The sequence below is a fragment of the Drosophila persimilis genome, unplaced genomic scaffold (genome assembly GCF_003286085.1).
Source record: "Drosophila persimilis strain 14011-0111.01,24,50 unplaced genomic scaffold, DperRS2 tig00000191-arrow-pilon, whole genome shotgun sequence".
Lineage (NCBI taxonomy): Eukaryota > Metazoa > Arthropoda > Insecta > Diptera > Drosophilidae > Drosophila > Drosophila persimilis.
The window spans coordinates 14,751,716-14,776,683 of NW_020825298.1; the positions used below are offsets into that span (position 1 = coordinate 14,751,716).

Consider the following 24,968-nt stretch of genomic DNA (forward strand, 5'->3'; position numbering starts at 1 on the left):
AAAACCCCTTAAAATACAATTCATATTCAATAAAATCCTGAGAAATCTCTACAAAATCTGCCCTTCTATATCTTAAGCTTCTAAAATCTTTTCGACTTTCATCAAAAGCCATGAAAATCCTCAAGAGTATCAACACTTTTCATCATGCGGCCGTAGTCACAATTTTTTGCCCAGTATCTAGTTTTTTCTACTGCCACACAGAGGACACGGAGGACACAGGACATGTGTGGCACATGTGTTTTAATTGCCAGATGGACTGCAGGGAGCTGCAGTTAGGAGTTTACGACCTCTGCTACGTAAATTGTAATGAATTCTAATGTCTTCTGTCCGGTTCGTTCGTTTCACATTTCACATTTCACATGGAGACGCCTGGAGGGCATGCTAGACAATTTTTTGGTCTCTTTGGGCTTTGGGCTTGGGGCTTGGGGCTACGGGGCTTGGGGCTACGGGTTACAAGCAACGAACGGATGCAGGCACAAAGGATTCACATTGTTTTATGAACATTCCATGGCATAGCCACCACCTCATATTTTCAACAGCTCATCCTTCTGTCTGCTGCCACATCTTTCGGCTCATTCGGAATCCTGCCTCATCTGTAGCTCGTCCAGCCACCCGCCTCATCTTCCCGCCTTCCCCTCTGTATCTTCCGGATCTGCTACTCCTGCTCATCATAAACGTTTATGGCACGCCTTTCATGCGCTCGAGTCATTTGCCAAAAACTTTTCTGATGTTGCCTTTGGGTGCATTTTATAACTGGCCAGCAAATATTTGTCATAGCTCTATGCCTCTGCCTCTGCCTCTCTGCCTCTGCCACTCGTCTGATCCTCTTCCTGAAAGGATGTCTGGCTGGCTGGCTGGCTGCTTGCTATAATAATTTAATTTAGCTCAAATAAATTATAAGTCTGAGAGACCCCCACAGACCTCGTCACAGTCTCGCGCGCGCACATCGCACGCGCCACAAAATTGAGTGCTTCAAACTTCTCGCTCTCTCTCTCGGAAAACTCCAGCTGGGAAAAGTTCAGAGCTAGTCCACGACTCACTCAAATTAAAGTCTATTTTTGAAGTCAACTGCCAATTTGCACGACCAGAGAGCGGCAGAATGCCACAAACTTAATAACATTGCATGCAAATAAACATGGCAATAAGGAGCGTGGAACGAGGAACGGGGAACGGGGAGACCGAGGATAACGAAGGAGAGGCCAGGCACGAAAGTCGTTTAAAAGCAGGTCGACCCATACACGAGCCCGAGAGTCTTGTATACTCTGACAAAATCCCACATTCAAAGGGAAATCCAATTTATGAATCGTCTTGGAAATGGCTTTATTTGTAGGGATAACTCAATAGAGCAAATATTTAGTTTAGAGAAGAACTGGGCCAAGGATTAGGCATAAAGGATTAGGATTGACTTGTTGGACACGTTAAGACACGTCTGGTAAGAAATCTTTTTTATTTTTCAAGATCTAAAAGATTCAGCCTCTCAAATCTTTCGAGCTCTGCCGAGCTCTCTCTAAAATTCTATAAAAATTCCTCTACAAAATCGTAGGGTAATTGCTGAAATGTTTTTGTGCAAAATGTTCTACAAGTTTGAATACGGAATACTCGTACGAGTGAGGCCACAAAACTTCAGTGGAACTTCAAAAACTGGTGGGGGGGTGGGGGAGGGCACTGATTGCACAGACATATACATGCATATAGACAAGATACAGATACAAATACACACACACACACACACACACACAGAGAGAGCATACTCGTCGTACATTCGGTTGAAGAAAACTTGCATACGAATTTCGCTCAGTCGTCGAAAAGTTTTGTCATTAACGTTTGTTGAGTGTCTGTCTGTCTGTCTGTCTGCCTGTCGCTGTCTCTATCATCCAAGCTATGGGGCTTCTTGCTGTCTCTTTTGCACTCTCTGCAGCCCGCTCAGTCTCCATCTCTATGGCCCTCTATTTCCTTCATTCTCTGTCTGTTATTTTATGTTTTTCTGGTACTTTTTGGACACAAAAACGAATGCAAAAATGACAGCAGGCCCCCTCCGCCCCGCAAGAAGCGAGAAAATGGGGCGCACACACACAGACACACACACACACACACACACGAAGGCGAAAACTAAATAATATTATTACAACAACAATAAAATTAAAAGTTCTCCCTCTTTCGCTTGCTCTCTCCCTCTTTCGCTCTCTTTCGTCCAAGTTGCAATTAATTTCATTTAGTTTTTCGCCACACGCCATTTTGGCCCCCCGCCCCCTACCACTCCTGCCCGACCCCACCAAGGTTTCCCTCCTCCAAGGTCTTGGGGTTTTCCTTCTTCTTTTTTGGGGTCTAAATGGGAAAAGTTTGAAGTTGAAGGCAGAAAAGTCTCTCTCGGACTTTCAGGACAAGACAAATGCAAAACCAGGGAAAGGGGGGAAAGGGGGGCAAAGGCGGGGGACAAGTGTTCGAGCCAAAGGAAATGTTGAGGAAATGGCAAATGCAAAAATCTTCACAAATGCAAACCATTGCACTTTGTGGCCTGTCGTTTGAGTTTATTGGCTCGAAAGGGGGAAGGGGTATGGGTAGGGGTAGGGGGAGGGACAGGGACACAAGTCTACACAAAAGCATATGTGTTGAGAATTAAGGAAAAGTCTTGGAAGAAAGGGTAGAATGTGTGAGAAAACTTACCTTAGGGCTTGTGGAGTAATGTATTATTCGTTTAGAGATACAAAAATAGCTGAATAATGATCGAATGGAAAGTTTTTAAAGGGTTAAACTTACCTGAAAATGAAAGAGATATAGATATATTATAGATGGAAAGAAACAAGGCATATTAATGGGGGATACAGTACTTAAAAGATATATCGAAATAAAATTAAAAATTTGAAAGGCTAAAGAATATTTCTTTCAGATTAAAAAAAAATATACATTTAAATGTGAAAAAGTGCAGCGAAAATCTTAAATCACAGAAAATATACATATTTCAGAAAAACCTCACTGAAAAAATATCCAAAGCTGAAATAAATATTAAATTTATGGAAAGATAGAATCAACTGTGCAAAAATTATATTTCCACCATCATTTACTTATTTATTTTTTATTGATTACTATAATAAGGGGCAAGCCTCTGTCTCACTCAAAAAAAAAATACCCTCCATGGACATAAATTTATTGAGAGTTTAAGAGCAAAAATTATTTGGCGGCCAGACATTTAATTTTTTATCCTTTGAATAAAATATCGAGTAACGATCCAAAATAATTTCTAAATATATATGAATAAAATAATGAAAAATATATAATAAAATATGAATAAAATATTGAGCAACGATCCGAATTATAAAATATCAAAAAATTTCCAAATATTGAATTAATTCTGCAATATTTTAAATTAAAAAACATAAATTTTAAACATATTTAAAGATATTTCCATCAAGAAATTCACTTTCGTGAAAGGCACCTCCAATTCTTTGAATGAAAAACCCGAAAATTCCGCTCTGGAAAAGTCTCTTTCCCAAAGAAAAGTCGCTTCCAAGACATAAAGTCCTTATTTGAGTGCTGAAAATTCGAGTTTCCTGCAATTTTAAGTACATTTTTAAGAATGTTTCTGGAAAGTTTCATTCCTGAAAATTTGTCGCAAACTATTTCCAAAAACTTGATTTTCATGAAAAGCTCTTTGCCCTTAAATGTATATTTGGAAAACGCACTCTCTCTCCCACTCTCTCTCTCTCTCTCTAGCGAACTACCGAACTTTATAACTCTCTAAAAAGCGTAACCTTATTTTATGAGAGTCGAAAGAAAAGTCTTGCATTTTCCCACTGCTCGCTTTTCTTCTCTCTCTCTCTCTCTCTCTCTCTCTCTCTCTCTCTCTCTCTCTCTCTCTCTCTCTCTCTCTCTCTCTCTCTCTCTCTCTCTCTCTCTCTCTGTCTCTCTCTCCCTTTCTCATTTGTATAATCCCATTTTTTTGTGTGCAACTTTTATTCGTCTGGCGCTTAAAAAAGTTTTATTGTTTAGTGAGGTTAAGTTTTTCCAGAGTTTTCGCTGGCATTTTCCAACCATTTCTACCCATTTTTACGGTCAAAAATTAACACTATCTTACTCTCTCTCTCCCTCTGTTGCTGTCTCTTTCAGATGTACCGGACATCGTGTGCCAGGACTATGCGGTGCCGCACATGCAGCAGCTGCTGCCCAATGGTGCACCTCCTCCGCCTCCGCCTCCTGCTGTCGCTGCCATTCCCGGCAGCAATGGACCCTCCGCCGGCATCGTCGTAACCACCAGTGCACGCAACTCTCTTAATGCTGCCACGCTACCGCTGCCCCTGCCCCTGCCAGTGCCAGTACCCATGCCCGTGGCATTGCCTGGTGGAACCCTGCCGTTGCTGCCACCGCCGCCGCCTGTGCCACCGCCGCCGGAGAAATATTATGCAGCCACACCAATTTGCAGCAAACCCATGTCCGTGCCGCCACCGGGCTCCCAGAGCAGTGGCTCGTTGAGTCTCAGCTCCTCGACAACGGCAGCGACCACGCCTACGGGCATCAGTGGCGGCGGGGGAGTGGGCACCATTGTGGGTGGCGCTGGAGGTGGAGGTGGAGGTGGCTGTGGCATCAAACCGCATCATTACAATTTGGATATGAGCGCTAATTTCGCCGACATTAACGAAGAGCAGGCCAATTGCCAAGTGCAGGAGTTTCCACGTCAGTCCCTGGTCATCGTCGAGAAACTGGGCTCCGGCGTGTTCGGGGAACTGCATTTGTGCGAAACAAATGTCCTGAAGTAAGTATCCTGCACACACAGCGAGAAAAGGGGAACCCAATGCCGGTTCCCCCAGTTTCCCCCAATTCTCCTGTTCATTTTTCCTGCTGTGGATTGCTGCGGAGGCCTAATCGAGTTGCTGTTTGTGGGGCACACAGGCACACAATTTTTTGGTTTGCAGCTGCATTTGAAATGAGGGATTTTCCAGGGAAAATGAGGTTCAGATTAACAGAGAGTTTTCGAGGGAATGAAGCTCCCTTAGTGGCTGCCATTCTTCTATTTCCCTTTGAGCCTAGAATATTCTTTAATAATTCCCTTAAATTCCATCATATTCGCCTCAAACCCAAAAAAGGCCCCCCAGCAAATAATCATCTACGACAGCTCTGTGATTCCTACTCTATCGCATGCCTATTCCTATTTTTAACCACAAAACCTTTGCTCTCTTTGCAAATCCAATTACACTCAAGAATCCTCGACTCCGCAGCACTCCATGCCTCTGCCATTCAATTGAAATATATGCCCATGACAATTGCTACCTCTGATTCCTGGTTCCGTTTCTATTGGTTTCGCAATGCAAAAATCAATTAGAGTCCAAGGCTTCGGGAACAATGTCCTAGTGTTTCTGGCCAATATGCAGAGACGGAGCTGCATGGTCTGGCCTGTCCTGTCTCCTGGCACATTTTAATATGTTACTCAACGTAACAATTCGATTTGCCTGCTTGCTTTAATAGTTTTGCGGTTGGAAAGCCACAAAACGTATTACGTATACGTAATATTGCACCAGCAGATGCACAGAGGACGCCACACAAGAGACAGAGAGATGGTGGGGGGCAGAGGCAGGAGTGCCAGGAGAGGCTGCCAGTAGACCACTGCAGTGGCTGCAAAAACCAGCAGAGAAACCTCACAGTTACCCAGACAGACGCAGACCAGACCAATAGATAGATAGATAGATATGTAGATAGATAGATAGATAGATGTATGCAAAATAATTAACACTCACACACACGCACAGGCACAGGCACAGACGCAGATAGATACTCCTGGCAGTGGCGTGCAGTTGGACAACCAGAGGATTGCCACTCTTCGAGTGCCCCCTGTCCTTGCCGCCTGGGGCACGGCTGGATAAAATATTAATAGACAGCTGGATAGACAGTTATCAGACAACAGATGGACTTTATTGTCCACAGGACCACAGATGAAAATTATAATAGACATTTTCCGAGCTCGAAAATCAAAGCCACAATTCACGCACATCGCAACGAACAGGATATGTGAAGGGAAAATGGTGAGGGAAAGCCAGCCCTTACCCGTTGATATTTGGTTACAGTCGAAAGTACTTCCAAAAAGTGGGCATATGGATGGGTATGCTCTTGTCTTTTGTTTTGTGGGTTACAAGCCCAAGAGATCCTTTGGCAAGTGAACCAAACGTTCAGGCTTCAAGCGGAGCACTGCTTGAATAGGGACAAGCGAACCAAAGATTTGGCTAAAGACGCTGAAGCAGTTCAATCGAAAGCGAACCACACCTTCAGGTTTCAGGCGGAGCACTGCTTGAAACAAACAGTGAATGATTGAACAGTCAATGCACTGCTTGCAGTCGATAGGAAACTTTCAGGTTTCAGCGGAGGACTGCTTGATCGGTTGATTTGATTGAAGGTAAAAGAATGGTTGATTTTCTTGAAGGATCATTGATCTTGGGCGACTCTACTGCATCTTTGGGGGTAATTTTTCAGAAATTCATAGATAGTTCTGGTATATTTAATAAGGAGTATTTTATTTGGGTATAGTTTTAATATATTTCTGGAATAGTTACTAGTATATTTTTGGTATATTTCTAGTATATTTTTGGTATATTTCTGGAATGGTTTCTGGTATATTTTTGGTATATTTCTGGAATAGTTTCTGGTATTATTCTAGTATATTTTTGGTATGTTTCTGGAATAGTTTCTGGTAATTTTTAGTAGATTTTTGGTATATTTCTGGAAAAGTTTCTGGTAAATTTCCAGAATAGTTAATAGTATATTTTTGTAATGATTCTGTTATAGTTGCTGGTAGACTTTTCGTTATGTCTATAATAGATTCTACTATATTTTTGGTATATTTCTGAAACAGTTTCTTGTAAATTTCTTAGATAGTTTCTGGTATATTTTTGATAAATTTTTGTAATAGTTTCTGGTATATTTCTGTAATATTTTCTGTTACATTTTTGGTATATTTCTTGCATAAATGTAATAGTTTCTGGTATATTTCTTGATTTGTTTCCAGACTATTTCTAGTATATATTTGGTAAATTTCTTCATCTTATTCTGTACTTTTTTTATATATTCCCGATAGAGTCTTGAAAATTCTGTGCACTAAAAAATCTAGAAAAATCCACCCAGCCCTTCGAAAAGCTATTACGAATATATGTATTTGCGTAAAATACTGACCACAATCCCCTTCTGAGCCCTTCGTGATCTTTCGTGACCATCCCCATCTCTGTATTCCCTCTCTTTCATGCATAATGTGCAATAAAAAGCTTCAATTAAACGGAACACAAAACGAAATCAAAGGTAACAACAATTCTCTCTCTCTTGCTCTGCGGGGACCAAAAAACTCATCTCACGTCCTGTGATGTCCTGTGGATGTGGTCTCCCGGGACATGGTCTCTGGCTCTTGACGTTAACTGCTGGATTTTTCTTTCCTCTTTTCTTCGTTTTTTTTTCCTGTGTGTGTTTCAAGTTTTCATAATGGAATTTCTGATAAGCTTTTTTGTGGCCAGAGAGCATGTGCCTCGGCAATTGTTTGGATACCCTTTAAAGGCAGAACAGGAGAGTATTTTGATTTTGGGGAGGTGTTTGCGAGGCACAGAAGGAATAGATTTTTCGTTAGCGAAAGTAGGAACTAAATATCTGGTTATAACTTTGGATAGATCTATATTTTGGATTAGAACACTATATCGTATAGTTTTCATAGGAAGTTTTTTATGGAAAATACACAGAAGAAAAATATAGCCCTTTCTTCTGCAAAAATACACCATACAACACCCCAAAAACAACGTTTTTTTTTTTTGGTAGCAAAACTTGTATCTTTCTGCAGATTTTTCCACAAAAAAGTGAGAAATCTGTAGGTCTGTAGGTTTCCTCAAGAGTATCCTATAGCCTTGTGCCATTCCACCTGGTCTTGCCACCATTGTCCATTCTTGTTATTGCTGTGTTACCGCAGACATGGCATTATTTGTGGCAACAATGGGTCGGAGAGGCAGAGAGCCACAACCGGCAGCCGGCAGCAGCACCATCACTCGTCAAAGGAGTAACTCCAGCCTGGGGGAGAGAGACGACAGGACACACATCATATTCATATCGTTTTCACTTTGCTTTATGCCTTTTCATCTAACCATTTCTGATGTCTGTCTTTCCCCTTCCTCTCGCTGGGATATCTGTTTTCCTCTCTCTCTCTCTCTCTCTCTGTCTGTCTGTCTGTCTGCCAGGATATCTGTTGGTATGTCTGTCTGTCTGTCTGCGTGTCTGTCGCTTCACCTGTCTCTTGTGTGCGCATTAATGTATTGCGAATTGCGGTTTTTCGTCATTGTCAACTATTGTTATGCGAATTTTTGATTTCAGCTCGAAACCTCCAGCGTAGGCGACAAATTTGTTCTTTGTCTGCTCTTGGCCCCCTCCCTGTTTCTGTCTGTGGTTGCTGTAAATACGCCTTGCCCTAAACCACCTATAGGACTTGGTAATCCTTCAAGAATCCCTCTACTAATCCTCCCGTTCTGTCTCTTTTAGCGCCACTCTGGTGGCCGTGGCCACACTCCGCCCTGGAGCCAGCGATCATCTGCGCAAGGAGTTCCGCTGCAAGGCCAAACAGCTGGCGCGTCTTTCGGATCCGAATGTGGCACGATTGGTGGGTGCCTGTCTGCGAGACGAGCCCATCTGCATTGTGCAGGACTATTCGAATTGTCTGGGCGACTTGAATCAGTTCCTGCAAGAGCATGTGGCCGAAACCAGCGGACTGATGGCCAACAAGAGTCTGAGGTACGATAGAAGGAAGCAATCATCCTTAAAGGATCTACTTTGTAGCTAATGTTTTTCGGTCTTCTATTTTTCTGCTGCTGCTGCTGCTGCTGCTGCTGCGTTATCGCACTTCCTGTACCGACGACGACGACGCTGCTACACTTCCGGTCTCGTGTTCAATGATTACAACGATCCGCCACCGAACGACGCACCACCGCCACCGCCACCGCACCACCACCACCACCATGCAACATGCGCAAACGGATGTAAAAACTTCGTTAACTTGGGGCTCATTCCGTCGTCCACCCCCTGCTCGTTGTCGCTTTGGAAAAACTTTTCCAAATTCTCATTTGACGTTCGCCGCGCCATCTCTTCCGCTCCAACATCGACCCGCCATGCAACACACACACACACACACACACACAGCTATGGCTGCTTAGTGTACATTGCCACACAAATTGCATCGGGCATGAAGCATTTGGAGCAAATGAATTTCGTACATCGGGATCTGGCAACAAGGTAAGTGCTTCCCCTTCCCCTCCCCCTCCACACACACACACAGATAAGAGGGCCATCCACGTTGACATCCTTCTGCTGCTAAAGCAGGAGTTGAACTTTTTTTTCTGTTTAACTTTAAATGTTCGGAAATTCTTGGAATATACCTCAAATAAACTATTAATCAGAGCTAAGGTTTTATGGCTTTATCTGGCAAAAAAAAAGGAGGAGGATGTTCCTTGATCAAAATCATAAATAAACCCCGAAAATTCCCCTTAAAAAACAGAGATAGAGAGAGTGAGAGAGAGGGAGAGATATTTGTGCAATATTGTTGCCGCTTATTGCGTGGCAAAACCGCAAAAGCAAAATTTATGGCCATGCATATGGCTCTAAGAAACAAATTTCGGTTAGCCAGAGATACAGATACACGCAGATACACAGAGAAGAATAGAAAGAGGGAACGAGAAAGAGAACGAGAACGAACACTCATACGTCACGTTGGCCATTTCCGAGGGCCAATTGCTGTCAAATGGCATATTGCTTTCGACTTATTCGAACATTCGAACATTCGCATGCGAGCATTCGTTTTCTTATTGCATTCATTGGTTATGCAATCGAAGGATACGACGGATACGAAGGATACACAGGTAGCATTTGACAATTGCGTGCCCCCCAAAAATAGCACAATTTTCTTATTGGATTTCGACAGAAAAATATATAAAGACATTTTCTTTTTGGAAAGTACAGGAAGGGAGGTGGCACATGCCACATGCCACATGCCACATGCCATACACGTCGTCTATTGATTCCGCTTCGACTTTTGCTGCTATAACAACAATGTCTATCATTCATTTATATAAGCAGGAAAAGCAGGGGAAAACTCAAGCGAAAGACGAGCGAAAAATTCCCTCATAAATGGGGCCAGTGGGGGCTCCATTTTCTTTTCTTACGTTTTTCTCGTTGACATTTTCATTAGCAAATTAATTTTAATTGATTACATTTTATGCGAAAGCAGCAGCAGCAGCAGAAGCAGCTTCTGTGGCGTCTCTTGAGGCGCTGTGTGTGCTGCCAATATATTGAATTACCAATTTATATACTTATGGCCATGGCCCTAGACGTCTGCATCTTTAACTTGGCCACAGACTACGCTTCGTTCTGGCTATTATTCATTCAATTTTATCATTAAAGACACCTGAGCAGAACCTACCTGGGAACCTGGGAATTGTTATGTGTTTCTGAAAATTGAATTTCTATGAAAATTGATACACACACATTAATGGGCAAGGAGCACAGGGAACAACTGTGTGTGGCACAATCACAATTGATTGGACCGGAAAACACCAGAGGGAGAACACTTGATAGGATAGTATTTCTATTATTTAATGGTATGCCGGAAGCGAACTTTTGTTTATTTAATTACGAAAAATTTCGTATTGAAATTTTAGAAACTGTATCATCATTTGGATCACACTCTTTTTAGGGTACTTTGTACATTCAGAGAATAATGGACAATATATCCGTGGAAAAGTCCACCAAAACCAATCATTGTTTTCTAAAATGATTGAACCTCAGCTTGTTTAACCAATTGGCATAGCATTTCATTAACTTTGATCTGAAAACCTATTAAAATAAGTCAAAGATCGCTTTTTCGGTATTTTTTTGGTATTTTTATAGTCTTGTTTTCCTTTACTATTTTCTCCTATAAGAAAGATAGTTCTTGATACAAGTTTTTTATCACAGTCTCTCTTCAAAGCCAAAACCTGGGGAACAGTTTTGTTATCTATCTTTTTTGTATATCAAAAGCAAACGAACGTAAGTTTGGGACCCGAAGGACCTGGAGGAAATTAAATAACAATATAATACAAAAAAGTATAATAAATAAAAAATAAATAAAATAAAAAAATAAATAAAACTCATTTTGATTTAAACAAAAATCATAAATGGCCCAAAATTAATCAAAAAAAAAAGGTTAAACTAAATACATCTAATTAAAATATATGAGTAAAATATTAAATTTGTAGGAAATGAATTTTATCCTAATGCAAACATTTTTTTTTTTTTAATTTATTAACCAATTTTAATTTGTAAATACAAAAATAACTAAGTGAAATTCGATTTTTAAATTAATTATTTCCTTACAAAAAATAAATTAATTAAATTTAACTAATGTAATTTTACTCAGTTAATTTAAATATTTGTATATTTAGATTAAATACGTTTGCTACATATCAATAAGATTCAATTTTAAATTTAAAAAAAATATAATTGATTTGAAATTGTATAGTTGGTTGAATAATTGGTTTTCAATTATTATACCAATCATATGTATATTAAGCCAATTGGTGTATATTTATATAAATTACATAAATGGTTGAAATATTTTCATATGAAAGTTCAAATCGAAATATAAAAGCTAAATTTTTCTCTCTGTGAGCAAATCGATTGGTATAAATATATAAGAAATGTATTTAATTACAGGTGTAAATATGACAATCTAAGGGCTTTTTACTCTATGTCTACAGTCTTGTATACACAATTCTCCCATTTTCTGGTATCTTCTGCTTTGGGAATTTAATTGTCTCTCAAATCCAAGAACATTATCCATTGGCCTATCGAATCTTTCATTTAGCATTCCAACAAAATCTATTCCGGCATTTCAATCGACTCTTCTGTCCAATAACCACAGAAATCCTTCGGCACTTCCATTTGCGGCCTACAATAATTATATGCATAATTGCAGAAACACATTCCAGAGTCTGTGGGACACCAACTAAAGCCTGCTATTATCGTTTTAGTAAGGCCAATTTACAGCAGCAATTAGCATTTGCGATCCCTTAAGACTGAGGAGCTCTGCAGGGTAGAGATTTCTGCTATTTGCCATAAAAATTAACTAAGATTTCAGCCTGAATTCACTTCAGCAAGATTTCTGCTACATTTGCCAACAGGCAAACAAAGGCAAGGACCCCCAAGGATAACCATGGACAAATATGTAGGGAGAGAGAGAGAGAAAGAGACACACATGGCATGCATCGAAAGGGCTTCCTTCGAGCTATGTTTGATTTCACAGACAGTGGAAGGTGAGCGAGTCCCAGGCTCCCCCCCCCCCCCCCCCCCCCCAGCTAAAGGAAAACCACACACAAGAGGAAAAACCCCACATTGAGTGCACATTTGAACAATGGGGTACAGGTTAAATATGATGTAGAGCAGTGGAATGGTTTTCTCCAAATGCTACTGAAATGTTCTATAAAATTACTCAGTTTTCCCCACATATTTTCACACTTACCCAACTGTTTTCTGTTCCTGCCGCCTCCCGCCTCCCGCATGGCTGTAAAGTAATTTTGGCCACAAGCCAAATTTGCACCAATTTTCCAGTCATTCTTTGGGAATGCCCCCTTGTTCCCTTGTCCCTACAATTTGGCCACAAACTTGTCACAGCAGACAGAAAACTGTTCCTCCTCGGACTCACAATTAAAATTTTATACTTAACTAATGTGCTGCTGCTTTTGCTGCTTTCTCCACAGATGTTTTGGCAGGGGCCGCAGATAAAAACCAGAATTGGGGGAAATACTTCAGGCCCTTCCCATGTGTGTGTGTGTGTGTGTGTGTGTCCTTTTGGTCAAAAGAGGAAGTGGACATGGAAGTGGCATTGTCTTTCGGTTGTAAATTCTACTTAGGAAAAAGGGAAATGAGTTTATTGCTGGCCTGTAAATATTGTGAAAATGTTTTCCCATTTACCCCCCAAACCCCCGCCATTCCGAGTGTCGGCTTGAAATGCGAAAATCCTTTTAGAATTTCTGTGGTTTGTTTCTAGGACTTTTCGGTTGAGAAATGCAGACACTGCAGGGGACTCCCAGGGCACTCCCAGGGCACTTCAGTGGAGGAAAGAAGCGATTTTCTCATTGATTTTACAATTTTTTTGTCAGATTTCTGCACAGATTGCAATTGTTTAAGATATTTTGTAGGCTTACAAGTGACGGAGGCCCCCACCTCCGGGGGGGGAGGCATTCATTTGACCACAAACAGATGTTGGCCAATGGCATTGCTCTGTTTTCCAGCCTGTCTGTCACTCAATGTTGAGTTTTGGTTAGGAAATTAAATTGAAAAGCATCTCCAGGCGGCGAGAATGTGGGTTTCCAAGAAAGGAACTAGTTTTTCATGATTATTATTAATTTGTTTCTGGACGAAATCCTGCCACAAAGCTCTCCAAAGATCTTAGTCTCTGTCCATCTTTCCCTCAAAATCACACAAAATATCCACGAACAATCTCCTTTACCCCAAGATCTCGCATCAGCTTTATTCAGTTCGCTTCCACGACCTATTAAAACCGCAAAAAGTGGATTGCAGGCGGCAGTGGAAATCCTTGTTTGAGCTCAGAGAAAATGCTTGGTGAGCAGAAAAAAAGCAGTAGGAAACGAGCAGCGAGCCACTAGCAAGTGTTCAACTAATTTCAAATTAAACTCAACGACGTGGCATGCCACCCCCCACCCCCCATCCTCTCGATGGGGCGTGTCGTGTCCTGCAAGCGAAGGACAACCACTACTACTATCACGAGCAATTTTTCAGCATTTAAACACTCAAGTGCCAAGCTAATAAACGATATTAGTGCCAAAGCTCATTTCAACAAATATTGTCAGGGTATCTGTGTGGTATCTGTGTGGCATCTGTGTGTGTGTGTGTGGGTGTGTGTGTGTGGCAGGGGAGGTGACAGCTCCTCCTGGACTGGCAGTGCAAACATTTTCCAAACAGTTACCAAATAAAAATGATTAGGAACGTGACTAAGAGTGCGAAAAATGTTATTTACTTAACTGATGTGAGCACTGGGACACAGGGGAGGGCTCCAGGGATGTGCCAGTGTGGGAGTGTGTTGCAATGCAACACAGATACGACCGACGACCGACGACCAGAAAACTTTGCTGCATTGCGGCTGCCAGTAGAGAGGCCACCGAGACCGAGACAGAGATCGAGACAGATGGGGGACGGGGGAATGGGGGGGTGTGGAAAAAAATACTTGAAAATTACATGAAAACTGCACTGAGGAGCAAATGGCAATAAATGACAACAGCGTATGGCAACCCCCAGACCACCCACGCCTCCCCCTCTTGCGGCCCTCTCCAGCAGCAGCAGAAACGGCAGCAGAAGCAGAAAATTTCATATCTTTTTGGGGGGCTTGGCTTTCACATTGAATGGTGTTTGGTTTTTGGTAATACCCTGTAAAAAGGGGAGAGGATATGGCAGGGAAGACCTCTCCCCAGGACTCCTTCTCCTCAAATAAATTCTTAAAATAAAAAAGAGAGATTTCCTTGGGTACCATCCTTGTCCATCATTTTCATCTCTTCTTGGAGGTTTTCCACTTGCCAGAACTATTTTTAAACAATTTCTGCTGCCACGCAACGCCCCCCCATCCCTATCCCTAACCCACACTCATGGCCAAAAGGAGAGCGGAAATGGCTCGCTGATAAGGGGTTTTGTTTGGTAGCAACGCCAGAAAAAAAAAGGCCAAGAAGCACCAAAAAACGAAGCCAACTGCATCGTTATACAATATAAAGAGGGGTGAGTGGTGAAAGGAGAAAGTAGAAGGGAGGGAGCGGCAGGGGGATGGGCCATTGGGTATCCAATGGGTATTCTGAAGAGTGTATTTGGTTTCTGCATATTTGGACAGTGTAAACGTACACCCCGCTAGACATTGAAGAGGGGCGAAGAGGGGCAGGGTCTGTGCCAGAGTATCGAGAGGTGTCTGTGGGGGAAAAGGGACTCTAGAGCAGACAGCATCATTACCTCTCACACTTTCTTCAATGCTGGCTTTAGAAAAAGTAAATTAGTAAAATTTCTCCCAAAAAAAACCTTTAAATATTTCCAAAAAATACTTAAAAAATGTATACCCCATTTTTTTAATTTTATAAAAATTTCTCGAAGCTAGAATTTCCTTCAAGAATCATCCCAAAAGTATCCCACTTTTCAGCTCTTTTTCCTCTCAATTTTAAAGACCACAAACTGAAAAATGCATTACACTTTTTCGGGCCCAAGGATTCGCAATTCATGAGGCAGCATTCTCTAGGATTCTCCGCTCTCCCCTGCAGTATATCCATTTCTGTTTTACGAGTATTTCCATATCCTGTGGTTCTCTCAACTTCCTTCACATGGAAGCATTTCTCCGCATCTCCGTTCATCCGGTTTCTCAGTTTCTCTGTTTCTCCCTGTCACCACCCCGCACCCCTGCCATTCCCTGCCATTCCCCGCCTCTCCATTTTCTCTGTTTGTCGGCAGGAAATGTTGATAAAAGTGCTGCCAGCTGCAACAACGATGACGGCGACGCTGCATGTAAATCATTTATGGTTTATGTAAGAAGCGTCCTTCCCACTCTTCCCATACCCTCTCCCCTTCTCCCAGCCATTCTTGTGGCCCTTCTCTCACATCTGAAGAGGATGATTGTTGAGGTAAATTCAGTTACAAATTGAAAAGGCGCCACAAAAGATAGAAAAAGATTTGTGGGGGTTTCCAAGAAATTAAAAAATTGTCCAATAAGGAAATATTTTTCTCGGAATATTTTCGCAGAAAAAAATAATAAATAAAAATACAAATTTTCCATTAAAGAATATTTTTTTCGGAATATTTTCGCAGAAAAAATAAAATTAAAATTCATAGAATCAAAGCAATTAACAAATTGTATTAATATTTTATAATAAAATATAAAGCCTTAATAATTAAAAAAATAAATAAAAAATACAAAAATAGAATTAAAGCCATATCTATGTCTCCCAGCCATCAAACCTTTACTCCTAGTTTCCATATCTCTCAACTCTAAAAAATCCCTTCCATGCCACTCCTTTTTCCAAATTTTCCAATCTTTCAACTTGTAAATTTTTGCATTTTCCATATCATAATTTTCCAGGGATTTTCCCCTCCTGATCTATTGATTAGTGGCGCCTGCTGTTTGCCTCCCAAAAGTTTGACAATTGCTTGCAGGCGATGGTGTGTGTGTGTGTGGGGGTGGGGGGTCCTCTGTGTGTGTGTGTGTGTGTGGCAAGTGTTGGCCCTGGAAGTGTTACCCCTGTTGGCGCTGTTGTCCGTTTGCATATTTTGTTATTAATTTTCATTTTGAATGACATGTTGACAGTCACTTTGACAGTGACAGCTCTCTGCTGCTAAAACCAGGCGAAAACTAGGAAACACAGAGACACACAGAGTGTGTTGCACGGACTGGTAGATAAAGTCGGTGGCCTGCTGTATCCTGGCTGCCGCCTGGCAGCATCACCAGCATCCAGTGGATGTCAAAGGGTTTATAATATCCAAAAATATACACATACATCCAAAAAGTAAACTGAAAAGTTGAGAACATCAAGCCGAAAATGTGCAGCAGGTGTAAACAGCAACTGGATAACGCTTTCTCTCTCTCTATTTCACTCTTTCACTCTCCCCCCTGTTGCTGGCTTATCTTTCTGACCAACAAAGGGAAAAATGTCGTCTGCTGCTGCTGTTTGGCCACTGATAAATGAGCAGAGAGCAGAGAGCTGAGAGCAGCCTCTTCTGCATCTTTAAATTTCTGTCCAGCTAATGGTATTTTTATTTTAAATAAAACTCTGCTGCCCGAAGGTTCTTGTACCTTTTTCTCTGCATTTGCCCAAGCCCCTGGGCTCTGGATTGCCTCTAGGCTTAGGCCTCGAGTGACATTCTCCTTCTGGCTGTTTTCATGGGCTCCTTTGGGGCGGCCTTTCGCTTTTCTGCTTTCTTAATTACCCCCCACTCGAAAGGCAGCAGCAGAAATGGCTCAAAAATGCAGCTATGCAACAAATTGCAGACATGCAAATACTTGTAGGCCCCCGGCCCCGGCCCCCCTCCCACCAGCCGCCCGGGCTACAACAATACTTGGATACCCTATAAATAAATGGGGGAAATGATGGCAAGACTCTCACATTCTCTCGCGTATCTTTCGATCCATAAATCCTGAAAAAAAACCTATGATTTAATGGCACTAAATTCTCTTGCCCTTTCGACGGCTTTGCCTCCCCCCCCCCAAGTGCACAAACCCCCCCTGTGGAGCAGGCCTACCCCTTTTTGGGTACAACTTCAGCCTTGGCGCTGCCGAAGAGTATATATGGGGCCTCTGTTCGGGATCCAACATTGCATGTACAATCGCACACATCCTTGACCATATTTACACTGGCTTTACAGGGCGGTCATATTTGCTTTAAGCTTTTCCTTTTTTCCTTTTTCCTTTTTTTTGTGTTTGTTTTTTTTTCTTTGTTGTATGCCAAAACCAAACACAGAACTTGAGGCAGGAAGGAACCCAGCGTAGGTAGAGGGGGTAGGTCCTTCAAGGACACTCCACTTTGTTGCCTTTAAAAAATGAAATCTGATTTAGAGATTTCTTTGGGGTAAAATTTCCATTTAAAAAACAAAAATTGATATTTTCAATAAATTTGAATTTCCAAAATATTTGTACACATTTTGTTCTTTGATTTTTCCACATTTTGTTTACATTTTCGTTGCTTAAAAGGTTAACGAACCCTTTCGTGTGACCAAAAAGTTGTATTTTCTGTTGTTTATTTGAGAGATGCTTTCGCACAGAGTCCCCATGTCCCATGTCCCTTGTCCCACGACTCTTGTCCCATGTCCGGTTCTCAACACCTTTTTCGCACATAAATTTTAATAACACATGCCACACAGGAGCAGACCCTGCCCCACAATCACCATTCCCCATTCCCACGACTGGAGGAACAGGAACGGGGCAGCCACCCTGACCCCTTCCAATGCATGTAAATTGCACCCACACCATGTACCATATATATGTATCCCTATATCCCTATATCCTCCTACATATCCTCCTGTTTGAATGGATAATATGGGCCGGGGGGTGGCGGGCATGCTGCTCGTGCAATACAAAACAATTCCCAAATGTAGCGACACGTTACCGTTGCTCCAACGAGTGGCAGAGTTTCTGCTGCAATTGGCAAACAAGTCAAGGTGGTAAATGGCAAATGGAACAAATACGAGCATACAGAGTGTACACACACACCGAGCAGGAGGGGCAGAAAGGGCAGATAGAGCCGAAAGAGGAGCAAGAGGAGGGTTTCCATTTGGGAAGGTTCTGTTGCGGGGGGGCAGCAGCGAGTACTCCGCTGGGAACGACCTACATGGCGCTCATTTTATGTCAACTATGCGACAAAAAAACAAGAACTAACAGCGTCGTAATACTCTGTGCTGTGTGTAAAGACTAAAGAATACTCTGTAATCAGTACGATTCAGACTAAGGAACTAAAAAATAAATAATGGGAATAAAACATTCCCCAAATTGAAATGTTATTCAAAATATCTGTAGATTTTAGGCAAATCCGTTTAATTTTCCAAAATGACACTATTTTTCAAGGCTAAGTCGAATATATTTCCAGATTCTTCGGTTATATTCCCCGGTTCTTAATGATTTTCATCGCTTAGGTACACAATATTATTATACAAGGAAATATAAGAACCTAGAGTGATATCTTTAAGATTTTGGAAGTTTTTATTTGATTTATTTATTTTATATTTTTTTTTTATTTATTTATCACATATTTATTATTTATTTTTTATTGAACTATAATTTTATATTATTTATTTATTATTGATTTATTTTTTTATTTTATTTTGTTTATTATTATTTATTTATTATTAATTTTTTTGTTATGCATTTATTTATTGTTTCTATTATTTTTTTATTGTAGTGAATTTTATTTAGTTAAAAGAAAAGAAAATTCTGATCTGTGGATCGGTTGAGTAGAGAATTTGAGCCCATTTGATATATTTTTTCATAAAAAAGGAACCAAAATGTATGGTTGTCGTTCTTACGTGAGTTTTTTTTAACCAGAAAATAGTTATTAAAACACCTTAGGTGTTTAAAATGCTATCGTATTCCACTAGTTCTATGATAGATCATGTACTTGAAGCCAAAAGATGATTATTCTACCAAAAATCAAGGTCTTTGTACTAAAATAAGTATTCTTTGGTATTTAAAATGCAAAATCTATTCGTATTTCTGCATAGAACGAGGGTATAGTTCACCTATTGACCCCAGGCGCCCATCGCTCACACTTTATAAGGTCAAATATAAAACATTCAGTGCGGTAGAGAGCACACCCTAGAACTCCACAAAATATCTGCTTAAAAAAAAAAAGAGTTAAAATAGAAAACCCAAAGGGCCAGCAACCTCCTCCTGCTCCCCCCCTCCCCCCTGGTGTGTGTGTTTTGGGGTGCCACAAAATGCAGTCAATAAACTATAAAATATGCAATGTTTGGAATATTTTGCCACCGTTCGCCGCCATATATCGTATATATCCACGATATGCAGACAAGTTTTTACTTCTTCTTTTTATTTTTTGTCAACGAGGGGTGGCAGAGGGGGCGTGCACATACATATATTTTATGCATGCAGGTGAATTGATTCAATGGGCTGCCAAACAGCTGCCAGGCAGCAGGCAGCAGGCAGCCGGCACCAGCAGCACCCAAAGGAAATTAGCTTGACAGGATATTCCACACAATACAGAGTGAAAAACCACCAAAAGCCACCACACCGCAGCACCACCCGAAAGCATCCGAAAGCAGCCGAAACCACCGTGCCACCCCCATAGCGATCCCCCAGATGATGGCGTATGTGCGATTCTGCCACTGGCAGTGGCACTGCCACTGCCTCACTGCCACTGCCTCACTGCCTCCGCCACACTGCACAGAATGTCCGTTGACATTTCCCCACTCATGCAGCCGATTTTCATATTACATTTGGTTTGAGCTTAAATGACAAATGTGGTTGGTAAGCCGACGTCTGGGCCCGCGAGCTGCCACCAACGCCAGCCCCATGCCCCAATGCCCCATGCCCCATGCCCCAGAGATCGCAGCCATACATCCATTTATATGGACACATTTTCGGGGGCGGCAAAGTTGTGAGGAGGCGTTTTCCGTGGTTTCGTGGTATTATTGCTGAATGACAGACAGACCCGCTCCGACTCTGACTGGCTGACTGAATGCTGCCGCTGCTTCTGCTGCTGCTGCTGCGATGTATCTGTGTCCTCTCTCTCTCTCTCTCTCTCTGGGTGTGTGTGTGAGAGTATCTTCTGCTCCAATGTTTCTGTCTTCCCGCATTTGGCTTTGTGATTGTGATGGATTGTGGCATTGCCAACGAAGGAGTCGCCGCAATGACGACTCTGTTGCACTGTCATTTTTGAACTTTTCCAAGCGCCAACAACAAAAAAATTATGGAGTGTTTGGGTGCGGGAAACAAATAAGAATATATGGAAATATCGGGGACTATTATCAACATTTAAAAGAGGAAATAATGAAGAGAGAGAGAGGGCTGAAATTGGTTGAAATGCTAATGAATGAATGACTTACCTTCGAAAATATATATTTTTGGCGACTGCGACGTCAATGCTTAGTTTTTTCATCAGATCCTGAAAAGAAAAACCAAGAAATGTTAATAAAAAACCGAAATCAAGGTGGAAAATTTATGCTATTCAAAATATTACTCCAAAAATAAATAAGATCTGCAAAGAAGTGCTAGTAGAAGACTCTTAAAAGTACTTATTTGCCCGAAGATCAAGCTATAAGACTCTTCTGCAATATTTATATGATATCCAACCCATTTGATCCCATAGTTCCCCATTCTCTTACATGTTTAATCCTCTGCCAATAAAATTATTGCATTTCCTTGGCTAAACAACAACTCATTAAAGACCTATTCCCCGAGTCCTTAACTTCCTAATGGCACCAAACAGTTGTTGGCTTGCAGCCAAAGCAAACTCCATAAAAGTGCAGCCCCCAAGCCCCACAGAGTGCCACCCCTGCTCCTGGAGGAGAGAGAGCGATGCCTATCGGATAGACCTATAAATAAATTTGCCATTTACAAAAGTCACAAAAAGAGGCAGTCAAACGGTGGAAATATTTGAAAATTAATGCAAAGATACACAAAATACGGATGAAAAAACACGCATACGCAGTGGGTTGCACAGCAGGCAAGGGTTTGAAGAGAGAGGGAAAAGCAATAAAAACGACAGACCATTGAAAGGGGGGAGAAAATGTCGCTTTATGGACGACATTGTCAAACAAATGGGGCAAATACTGGGAAGGCCTCATCGCCTGCTTGTGATTCCAGGTCTTCCTGTGGCTGGTGCTCCCCTCTCTCTAGCCTCCTTCTGGGGCTCCTTCTGCTAGTTCCGTTGCAGGTTCTTGCACCTGTCTCCAAGTCCTTCTTCTGCCTCTGCACCTTTCGCCCTGAGGCCAACGTGTAAGCAATAAAAGTGCAGAGACATCCTTTGGATGGAGTCGCCGCTTTGCATTAGGTACTCCCCGCACCCCTGGCACAAAAAAACGTTGCTACATTTCCATTGATACCCTGTACTCAAGGGGCATATAACTTTTAACTGTGAATTGGGATAGATTTCTTGTGTTTTTCTAAGGACTTTTAGGCTTATAAGGATACTTTTTTCAATTGCTAATCTATAAATATATATTCTCTTCTCTTTACAGGTAAGTTTTCGAATGCCAAGTCTTAATTTTTGTTGGGATTTATTCCAGAAAAAGTGTAAGTAAATATTTTACATATTCTCTGAACTATTGAGGCTCTCCTCAGCTACTCCGCCACTACAGGGTACTTTCTGCTCTTTCTACTGCTATTTGCAATGCGCTTTTAATTTGACCGCGTCTGACGACGCCGCTCGGCGAAAGGCCTTTCCTTTGCCAAGGCAGCGGCGCAGAAACTTAATTTTCCACCGTCGCTTGTTGTTGTTGTTTTTCGTTTTTGCATTGGCAGCGCAGGGAAAAACTTTCGACTTTCCCGCCACTCGCTGAAACTTTGGCCGTTTTCTCGTTGTTTTTGTTGTTTTTTTGGCTATTTGTTGCTTCGTTGCGCCAGACGATGACGATGACGACAAAACCAATCTATCCCTTAGCTCCCTGTCCCTGTCCCTTTCCCTGACTATCCCTTTCCCCTTCCTCCCCCGTGGAGCTTGTGTTTTGGGATGACAACATTTTAATATAGTCGGCGAATGCGGCCACATTGGCCGACTGCCATTTACTGAGGCTTCCTTAGACCTAGACTTGAGGCACAGGCCCCATCCTTGGATGTGTCACGCAATTTTGTTACCTAAATAAATTTCATTTCATTGGGTTTTTTTCCCCTTTTCCTATAAATATATGTAAACGATGCATTTTCCACCGATGAGAGATTTTTAATATCCTATACTTCTCAGATATTTTCCATGATTTCATTGTTTTATTCAATTTATTGATTCAGTAAGGGAAATGAAGCCATTCCCTTTTTGAAATAACTTTTAGTATTTTTAATATTTCTGGTATATTTTAGTATTTTTGTTAAGTCAGTATTTTTAATCTTCTTTAATCAATTTCTAGCATGTTTAGTATTTTTCGGTATTTTTGAAAACTAGTATTTAAGTGTTTTTAGATTAATTTTAATGAAGTTCTACTTAAATTAGCATTTCAGTACTTTTAGTATTGTCGGAAAATAGTATTTAGAGAATTTCTGGTATATTTTTGTATATTTATCATGTCCGTATTTTAATTCTTCTTTAATCAATTTCTAGTATGTTTAGTATTTTTGGTATTTTTAAGTATTTTTTTAATTATAATTTCAATAAATTTAATTTGAGTTAATTTAGTATTTTTTAGTCTTTCAGTGTTATTTTAGTATTATCGGAAAATAATCAGTCGGATTATGACTGAATTTCCATGGGAATACCATCAAGAAAAACCCCATCGTGTAAAGGCATCATCGCGTACCGCTTCATCGTTTCTCATTTCATCGAGCGCCGTTCCATGCAGTTTATGAACTCTGGCAACTCTGGGCGCGCCCCCTGTAAATTGTCTCCATGCCTCCACGCTCCTCTGCTACTTAAGACGTTGTCCTTTGACTCAACCTTTGGTCCTGGTCCTGGTCCTGGCCCTACTCCTGGCCTGCACCACACCAATGGCGTCTGGCTTCCTCCTTTTTTCTCTGGGCAAATATTTTGCGTTTTGGCAAAATGACACCCTTTGGGTGAGGGCGAGGGAGAATCTTTTTGGCTAAATTCAGTTTATGGCTAGTTTTTTGCCCTTCTGATTGCGTACTTAGCCGCCGTTTCCTGGGGGAAATTAAAATGTGCTTAACGGAGTAAATAACCGAACCAGAAACAGGGGCAGCGAAACTTTAAGGAGGGCTCAAACTTTGACATTCAGAGAGGTAAAAGTTGGCATTTTTTTGGGAATTTATTTCATTCCATGTTCGCGATTGTGGAAGATTTAAATATCTATATTTTGGGAACTTGTTCGTTACTCTATTCTAAAGATTCAGAGAGCTATCCCTATTCTGGGATTTTGGTAGAATTTTCTCCTCTCAATTTCCTTTATTTCCCAACAATTTTCTCTACCTTGTGCTGCACTTCTTTATGGTTACATTTTTTGTGTCTCTGTTTGAGCATCACAAATATTATTTCATTTGCTTTTGCAATTTTTCGCGCTCTAGGGGCGCTATGTTATTCGAGTGCATATATTGACGACTGGGGAAAAAAGTCAGGGAGTGAAAAGCAATCGCTATCCATCCATCGGGCATGTCGTCTGGCACTCGCATTGATTTGGGGCTTGAAGTATCACTCCACTCCGCCTTGCCATTCGATTCGCTGTGCCTTTCTCAATGCTAATGAAGGGCTTGAGGGGAGAGGGATGCATGGGGATGCATAGGGGTTGGGCTGGTTCAATGACTCGCTTGCAAGTTGAATGCATTCATGGGTGCCGTTTTGAGTGCATGTCATTCAACTGCAAAGATTCACAAGTATCTTTTATCAATCAATATTTTCTTGATGTATGCGGTAATCGTTAGAATTCAAGGGTATTTTGAATTCGTTCAAGGGTCTGTTATACATACACCGGAAGGATGCATGTCCTTTCGTATAGTATGCTTCCATGTTAGAGCAGAAATCAAGAAAAACAAGGAAGTGTTATACTTAAATTGGAAAATATAAAAATATACAAAAATTCGAGTTCTAAAAAATAACAAAAATAAACTTAAATGCTTGCAATTCTTTAAAATTAAATCTGAAATAATAAAATATACAAATAAATCAATAAAAATATACTAAAATTACTAAAATGGTAAAAACAAATGAATTAAAGAAAATTAAGATATTAAAAATAAATCAAAATACTAAAATATACCAAAAATCTATAAAAACAGTGCAAAAATATTATAATTCTAAAATACAAGATATTTAATAAAAAAATAAATAAAAATACTACAAGAAAATATTTAAATAAACGAAAACTTTAATAAATCAATAAAAATGCCAAACATAAGACAGATACTAAAATATTAAAAAAAAAAAAGAAATTCATTAAACAAAATAAAGATATTAAAAATAAACTAACATACTAAAATACCCCAAAATTCTCTTAAAATACTACAATTCAAGAAATTTGTTAAATGAAATAAATATACTAAAGGAAAATATTTAAATATACTAAAATTCTATAAAAATATCAAATTCTAAAAACTAGAAATTCATTTAAAGACAATTAAAATATATAAAAAAAAATACCAAAATATACTAAAGTATAAAGTAAAGTAGAGCTACCATCGTACTAAAATTCGTGACAACCGGAGTATCAGAGCACCCAAAAAAAAATGATGTAAAAGATGTTACCATTTTACATGACAACTAAAAAAATTCTATAATAAAAATTCTAAAAGCTATTCTATTCATGTTCAAACGAAAGTAAAGAATTTCGTGTGCATCTCTTCA

The 24,968-nt window shown here is 40.6% G+C and overlaps 1 protein-coding gene across 1 annotated transcript in view; it reads left to right on the forward strand.

Annotated features, from left to right (window-relative positions):
- Positions 1-24,968, forward strand: part of LOC6593802 (discoidin domain-containing receptor 2) — a 151,779-nt gene that overhangs the window by 83,420 nt on the left and 43,391 nt on the right. The window contains exons 12-14 of the mRNA XM_026989024.1: positions 4,105-4,747; positions 8,491-8,739; positions 9,145-9,237. Of these exons, the coding sequence (XP_026844825.1) occupies positions 4,105-4,747; positions 8,491-8,739; positions 9,145-9,237 (985 nt within the window). The remainder of the gene's footprint in view (positions 1-4,104; positions 4,748-8,490; positions 8,740-9,144; positions 9,238-24,968) is intronic.